At 55.6% G+C, this 7,754-nt stretch overlaps 1 protein-coding gene across 2 annotated transcripts in view; it reads left to right on the forward strand.

Moving 5' to 3' along the window:
• The first annotated feature begins 929 nt into the window (after positions 1 to 929).
• Pip5kl1 (phosphatidylinositol-4-phosphate 5-kinase like 1) overlaps positions 930 to 7,754 on the forward strand; it is a 9,707-nt gene continuing 2,882 nt past the window's right edge. The window contains exons 1-9 of one of the 2 annotated variants that reach the window (XM_048812987.1): positions 930 to 1,532; positions 2,311 to 2,514; positions 3,697 to 3,747; positions 3,962 to 4,116; positions 4,374 to 4,498; positions 4,833 to 4,867; positions 4,955 to 5,010; positions 5,739 to 5,851; positions 6,117 to 6,270. In XM_048812987.1, the coding sequence (XP_048668944.1) occupies positions 1,503 to 1,532; positions 2,311 to 2,514; positions 3,697 to 3,747; positions 3,962 to 4,116; positions 4,374 to 4,498; positions 4,833 to 4,867; positions 4,955 to 5,010; positions 5,739 to 5,851; positions 6,117 to 6,270 (923 nt within the window). In that variant the 5' untranslated portion in view covers positions 930 to 1,502. The remainder of the gene's footprint in view (positions 1,533 to 2,310; positions 2,515 to 3,696; positions 3,748 to 3,961; positions 4,117 to 4,373; positions 4,499 to 4,832; positions 4,868 to 4,954; positions 5,011 to 5,738; positions 5,852 to 6,116; positions 6,271 to 7,754) is intronic. The other variant, XM_048812986.1, reaches the window with a different exon arrangement.

Below are 7,754 nucleotides of genomic sequence, written 5' to 3' on the forward strand. Positions count from 1 at the left end.
CCAATGTCCTTTCCTGTTTCCTCTCTCCACATTTTTTTATTGAGCATTTGTACATAATACCAGTGTCCTTTCAAAAATGCTTATCTGGGGCTGGGGCTGTGGCTCAGTGGTAGAGCGCTTGCCTAGCATATGTAAGGCACTGGGTTAGATCCTCAGCATCACATACAAATAAATAAAGGTATTGTGTTCATCTACAACTAAAAAAATAAAATGCTTGTCTGGGGGATTGGGGAATGTAGCTCAATGGTAGCATGCTTGCCTAACATATACAAGGCCCTCAGTTCTATCCCCAATCCCACCAAAAAAAAAAAAAAAATGCTTATCTGAGCATCTTTCTCACATTTGCCTTTACTTATAATGCTTCTCCGGGTTCCTCAAGACCACTGTCAACCACCGCATCAGTAAGCCCCTACATGCCCAATGATGTTCTCTAATCACTTCAATCACTCTGGTCTTTCACTTCCTGGGACTCATCAAGGCCCTTTGCAACCCCTACTCACAAGAGTCCAATATATACTCATCAAGCACCAGTTTCTGATGACACTCACCAGGAAATGAGGCCCATGTGGTTCCTGCATGGGTGGCACTCATTCTCTAGGGGGCCAATGTAATAAGACAATAAATGACCCAGGCAATCTCACAGTGTGAAGGGAAATGAAGAAAATAAAGGTGACATGCTCAAGAGTGTGGGGAGGGGTGCTGAGTCCTGCAAGGGGACAAGAGGGACCAAGGCAAGTGAAAGTCTGGGGGAAAGGACTTTAAGCAGAGGAACAAAAAGCCTCCAGCTAAGAGTTTGGTGGGGGAACAGCAGGGACCCAGGAGGCTGGCTGAGGGGGGTGGAGAGGGAGGATAGTTAGGATTGGGTCTGGATTGGGGCAGACAGACAGGCCTGGGGTGATGGCAAGGAGTTTGAATGTTGTTCCATTGTGGCTTTAAGCTTGAGAGTGACATCATCGGATTTATGCTTTTAAAAGATCACACTAGCGGCTGTATTCTACCCACTTGCTTGCCACTAAATTTCCGAGGCCTAGCCGTGTTCCCGGCCCCAAGTGGGTGTTCCAAATATATGCGATGAGTGAATGGATTCTCCGACTTCCTGTGTGACCTGGAGGTAGTCTCTGGATCTTAGTTTCATCTCTTCAAAGACAATTGATGGGAATTTCACAACTGAATGAGTGGGCGGGGCAGGACTGAGGTTACCCGCCCCCCCACCATGGGCCCAGGAAAGCCGCATCCCAGACCCCAGGAGGGAATGTGGAGGTCCTAGCTCACCAGGACCCTAGCTAGCGCCCCGCGGCCCCGCCCCTCCTGGACCGCGGTCTGAAAGATGCTGCAGCCTCAGAGGCGGGACCTGCAGGCGATCGCCAGCGCCCCCCGCTCCGATTGGACGCAGCCGAGGCCGGTGCCGCGCGATTGGTCAGCCTTGAGGCAGGGGCGGAGCCTGGATCCTGCAGCGGGGCGGCAAGGATGCGGCCAAAGCCCGGGAAGCTGCTGCGGGGGCGATGGCCGCACCAAGCCCCGGGCCTCGCGAGGTAGGTGCGGACCTGAGAGAAGACAGGGAACGGTTGGTGGGCAGGGGTTGGGCCTCCCCTCAGCCAAAAACGCGGACACGCCCCCATCCAGTCAAGGAGGGGCTCTACCCTGGGTGAGGGCCAGGACACGCCCCACATGAGGTACAGGTATGAAGAAGGAGGGTGATCTGGCGGGTATTCCCCAGGTCTTCCTCAGTTTCCTTATAGGAAAATGGGGATGATGACAAAAGCTCCTCCTTCATAGGGCTGTTAGGAGGTCCAGCTCAGCCAGTGCTGGACACATGTTGGGCCAACTGGTATTGATCTCAGCATCGTGCTGACCCTCCACGCTGGCCTGGAGGAGCTCAGCATACATGCGCAGATATGTGACTGAATCACCGGCATCACAGCTCCTGCTGTCAAGGCTTCCTGTGCTTGAGCTCAAACTCAACAGTAACACAGCTGATACCTGCCGCGCAGGAGTTACTATAGTTCTGGTGTTGCAGGTGGAAAGTGAGGCAGGGGTTTACCCAGGGCGATTGATGAAAGGATGTCAGCTTCCGCTTGGTTTGACGGCAGAACGCATGCTCTGCCTATGATAACCATTGCTCTCTTTGGATGCTGAGGGCCAACACCTGGTGAGATGGGCACAGCATTATCTCTATTTTACAGTTGAGGAGACTGAAGCAGAGAAAGACGAGAGGAAGACTCACAGTAGTGGAAGTGGGACTTAAACCTGGGTCTTTCTCCTCTGAGATGACTTCACCTGCCCTTTGCTTCCTCTGCCTCTTCTCACCAGGTCCTGGCCCCCTCCCCAGAGGCTGGACGCAGAGCAGCCACATCAAGCTCCAGCCGGCGTGGCATCCTCTGGCGCCTTCGAGACAAGCAATCACGCCTGGGTCTGTTTGAGATCAGCCCAGGGCATGAGCTGCATGGGTTGACATGTATGATGCAAGCAGGGCTCTGGGCAGCCACCCAGGTCTCTGTAGACCACCCACTCATGGTAAATGGCCAGGCGGTCTCATGCACCCCACAACAGTAAGGGCAAGATCTGGATGATGGCCTGCCTTGCTAATTCTGCTGAACTGAGGATTAGAGAGGGCTAAGCAGAGGAAGGGACAGGTTTGTGCCTCCTGCAGGGAGAGAGGAACATTCTGAGGTGGTGGAAATCCTAGGTTCTTGGGGGTGTAGGGACCCCTTGACTGAAGTGATTGCTGTGAGACTCTAAGTGGGCCTCAACCTTTCTCTAGGCCCCAGTGCCCCCATCTGCATAATGGATGGAGGGATTTATATTCTGGTTTCTGAGGTCATCCCTTCCCTGTCAGGGTGTACAATTGAGAAGGGATCCCACCCCCACCCTGCCAGCCCAGCCCATCCTCCCTGGAGCTTATGCTGGGGCCATGCTGGCTCAGCAGAAAGGGTCACCCAGCTGCAAGCTCAGCAGCTGGGCAGGCCTGGGTGAGCATGTATGTTGTTTGTGTGTGTGCACATGTGCACAGTTTGGCCATATCACATGGCCAAGGCCTGGTACAGAGACCTGGGGTTGAGGGAGAGTCCCCAATGAGTCTAAACCCAATCTGAATTCTACACCAGCTGAAAATCTTCCACAGGGCCCCAATACTCGGCATGGCTCAAGACCCTGCTGTCTATAAGGGTCAACTGTCCAACCTCATCCTCATTCCATCTCTGCCTTACTGGCTACTGAGTGCACCTGCTTCCTTGCACACTGCTCCACAATGATGGCATTGCCATGAGCACCCTCTCCATTACCCTTCATATTTCAGCTTAGGGTCAGGAAGCCTCCAGGAAGCCTTCTGTGATCCTGCCCCTTCCAGGATGTATCAGGCAGGTCCATCTCTCTGTACTGGATGAAATCTGACTTCACTTGGCTAACACTTGTGTCTGAGTGATGTGCCATGCTTGACTCAGAGCCTGTGCTGAGGACCCAGCAGTGGACTAGACATACCCTGCCTCGGGTTACAGAGGCCCTTCCTCCAGTCCTGGGAGTGCTGGCAGTCCATCTGTCCAATTCAGTCACACACAGGGACACTTCAGGTCCCTGTTTGCTGAAGAAATCAAATTGAGATCAGGGGGCAAGGCCAGGTATAGGACACTTGAGCTCCTGGGGAAGGCAGTGGGGGACTTTGCCTTGACCTTCCCTGACACCCTCTATTGCTCCCTGCAGGGGCTGCCCTCCCAGGAGGATTTTTCTGAGGTCCTGACCCAGGTTCATGAGGTAGGAAGCCCAAGACTGCTGTGCAGGAGAGGGCCTGTCCTGCCTGGTCTTTGCGCAGGCTCCTCCTGTTTCCCCATCTGTGCAGTGGGAGTGATGGCTGGTTCCAGGGGCCTTGCAGGGACAATTGAACCAGCGGAGACTCCCTGGAAGCTACTCTTTCTGCGTGACCCCCCCCCCCCCGCACAACTCCCACTCCACCCTGCTCCCCTCCCAGGGCTTCGAGCTGGGCACCCTCGCTGGCCCAGCCTTTGCCCGGCTGCGGCGCTCCCTGGGTCTAGCCGAAGAGGACTATCAGGCTGCGCTGGGCCCCGGCGGCCCCTACCTGCAGTTTCTCAGCACCTCTAAGAGCAAGGCCAGCTTCTTCCTGTCGTGAGCTTGCTGCAGGGGTGGGAGCGGGGTGGAGGTGGCACCCCGGGCAGGGGGAGAGTCCACTGGGGAGAGAAACAGCGGTCAAGCTCAGGGAAGATCAGGCCCAGGGGGAGGTCTAATGTGGGGAGGAAAGACGGAGGGCCAGGGTGGGCGGAGAGGCCACAGGACCAGACCCGGGAGGAGGAGCCTCATGCAGGAGGCCGGGTGGGAGACTCTTCAGCCAGGTTAGACAGAGACACCCCCTCCCCACCCCGCAGCCACGACCAACGCTTCTTTCTGAAGACCCAGCGGCGCCGGGAGGTGAGGGTGCTGCTCGCCCATCTGCCCCGCTACGTGCAGCACCTACAGCGGCACCCGCATTCGCTGCTAGCCCGGTTGCTGGGTACGCGGGCTGGGGCCGGGCCTCAGAGGGCAAAATTTCCCGCGAGTGCTGGGGTCTGTGGGCGGGGCCAGGGTCTGGGGCGGGGCCCCAGGGCACAGACTTGGGATTGGACAGTCAGGTGAGTGCCGGGACCGTGCATGTGGGGGCGTGGCTGGAGCTTTGTCTGGGGTGGGGACACCCGCTCGAGTCAGAGAAGGGGTCTGGGGGCGGGGCCTGGAGGGACGGGCTCAGGATGCCGCGAATTTTGAAGAGGAGTCCTGGAGCTGGCGTGGAGGCTGGTTGGACCCAGGGTGTGGAACTTGGGGGCCTCATGTTGCGCCCTCTCCCCTTCCAGGAGTCCACAGCCTGAGGGTGGCCCAGGGAAAGAAGGTGGGTGAGGCCGAGACAAGGTGGCTGGGCGGAGGGCGGCTGGAAGGTGAGGTCCTGGCTTCCCTCACTTCTCACGCCTGTCCCCAGAAATACTTCATCATCATGCAGAGCGTCTTCTACCCCGCCGGCCGCATCTCCGAGAGGTGAGTTGGCCGGGAGTAGGCACAGGGCCACGATGCCACCTGGAGTGCCTCACCTAAAGCATACTCACCGAGGCCGAGGAAGAAGGGACATTCCAAAGACCCGGTGGGCCAGAGACAGTGACACCAGCCACCTGCATCTCCTGCGCACTCAGTATGCTCTGGGCACTGTATTGAGCTCTTGCGTTCATTATCTTCTTTACTCCCAGAAGGAGGTGGAGGGGTAGGTGTTGCCATTGTCATTTTATAGCTGAGGAACTGAGGAAGGCCAAGGTCATACCATGAATAAGAGGAGCAGGGATCCAAACCCAGCCAGTTATATACAGCTCCCCCCCCCCCGACTCTGCCTGCAGGTTCCCCACAGCCATCGACTTTCCCCTGCCCTACTGGTGATGTCCCTGCTTCTGGGACACTCTTGGGTTGACCAGGTGTCAAGAAGCAGCTACAAGATGAGCTACATCAGGGCCGGGCTTCCAGAGGCCTGAGTGTGAATCCCTGTTCTGGTCTTTACTTACTGTGTGGCTCAGAGAAGTCAGAGGAACCCTCCAGACCCCTTCTCTTCATTTCTAGCATGGGGCCACTAGCAGACTGGGGTTGTTCTGAGTTTTAGAGATGCTGTATGTAAGGAGTTTGGTGTCTACACCAACAGTCACCCAGTAGAAAGTCTTCTAACTTGTGGAGTTGTTGTGTGTCTTGTCTATGCAAAGCTGAACCTGTCTCCCCACCTTCAGGTATGATATCAAGGGCTGCGAGGTGAGCCGCTGGGTGGAGCCGGGCCCTGAGGGCAGTCCCCTTGTCCTAGTGCTGAAGGACCTCAACTTTCAGGGCAAGACCATCAACGTGGGTGAGCCATGGGTGTGGTCACCGACTATGCCAGGGTGAATTGCAGATGGATGTCCCTGCACTGCCCTTTGCCTGAGTCCTTAAGAGCCTAGATTCTGGGGTCAAGTAGAACAGGTTTCAAATCCTGGCTTCACAACTTGCAAAGCTAGGTGGCCGAGGAAAATGATAGATGAGTTTCCCCATTTGTGAATTGGGGACTGTAATGACACCTGCCTTCCTGTGGCTAGCCTATGCTGAGAGCTCAGGGGGTTACTGATGCTCCTCAGGGCCCCAACGGAGCTGGCTTCTCCGCCAGATGGAACTGGACACCACCTTCCTCCGGGAGCTCAACGTGCTGGATTACAGCCTGCTGATGGCCCTCCATTGTCTCCATGAGGACGAGAGGGGCCAGGGCAGCTGCCTCATCTTCCGCATGGCCAGGTGAGCCCCACAGGGCAACAGCAAGAAGAAGGGTGGGAAAGACAGACGGCAAGGTGTGGGAACGCTGGTTGTACAGGGCACAGACTCAGACACTGGGAGGTGCAGGGTCTGCGAGTGTGCAGGTGAGTGTGTGTATGTGTGAGCATGTGCATGGAAGGCAGGGGCTAGAGAAGCCAGGCTGGTAGAGGCAAGGGGCACAGGTGGACCACAGCCAGGGACATAACTGATGAGGTCCGGTTGGTCAAGGGACTCAGTACTGATTTGAAGAGTCTGCCCATTTTCCAGCAGGGGATGTGAAATCACTGAAGGTTTCAGACCAGGGGACACACCTGTTTAATTTCAGCCACAGAAAGAGTCCTTGCCACCGGGTATGGTGGCACGCGCCTATACTCCCAGCTGCTCAGGAGGCTGAGGTAGGAGGATTCCCTAGCTCTAGGCCAGTCTCAGCAACTTAGTAAGACTATCTCAAAATTTTAAAAAAGGGTTAGAAATATGGTTTGGTGGTAGAGCACTTGACTAGAATGTGCAAGGCCCGGGTTCAATCCCCTGTACTGAAAGGAAGGAAGGAAGGAAGGAAGGAAGAAAAGAAGCATCCTACCCTCTAACCCAGGCATCCCCTTTCCACAGCCCTGAGGGCTTCACCAATGGCACCATCATTGTGCACCCCCCTTTATAGTAATAATTGTCACTCCTTGCATATTAACCAGGAGCCTCACTGAGACTGGGCTCTCATTTTAGAGATGTGAACACAGAGGCTGAAAGAGGGAAGCCAGATTGTGGGATGACTCCTGAGGACCTGTGGGCTCGTGGTTAGTTATTAGATAGTCGTTCTCCCCAGCCCGCCCCACTGTGCTTGAATGGAATGACATGAGGTTAAAACAGGCACTTGAAGACTAGAAGCCATTGATCTGGTGGGTGAACAAGGGAAGTGAAAGACGAGATTCTCTCCTCCAGCCTCCATTCCTGCCCCTTAGAAAAAGACCTCAGAATGGTGGGATAGGCAGAACCCAGGGTGATGCTCCCCAGGCACCTGGGCCCACCTGATTAGATGGCGCTTGCTGTGGCCACAGGGCCTTCTCTGTCTAGCTCAGGTGGGCTCCTTCCTTGCCCTCTACATGCAGCTGATGCTTAGGCCACTGCTGGCATTCAGCCAGCAAGTCCTGGTTTGCTTAGAAAGGTTATTGTTACAGCTGGGTGTGGTGGTGCACAGTGGCTTGGGAGGCTGAGGCAGGAGGAGGGCGAGTTCAGTGCCAGCCTCAGCAACTTAGCAAAGACCTAAGCAACTTAGTGAGACCCTGTCTCTAGATTAAAAAAAAGGGGGGGGAGGCTGGCACTCAGTGGTTAAGCACCCCTGGGTTCAATGCCCAGTACCAAAAAAAGAAGGAAAGGAAGGAAGGAAGGAAGGAAGGAAGGAAGGAAGGAAGGAAGGAAGGAAGGAAGGAAGGAAGGAAGGAAGGAAGGTAGGTTATTGGGCTGGGCATAAG

Source organism: Marmota marmota, unplaced genomic scaffold, assembly GCF_001458135.2.
Source record: "Marmota marmota marmota unplaced genomic scaffold, marMar, whole genome shotgun sequence".
Classification (NCBI taxonomy): domain Eukaryota; kingdom Metazoa; phylum Chordata; class Mammalia; order Rodentia; family Sciuridae; genus Marmota; species Marmota marmota.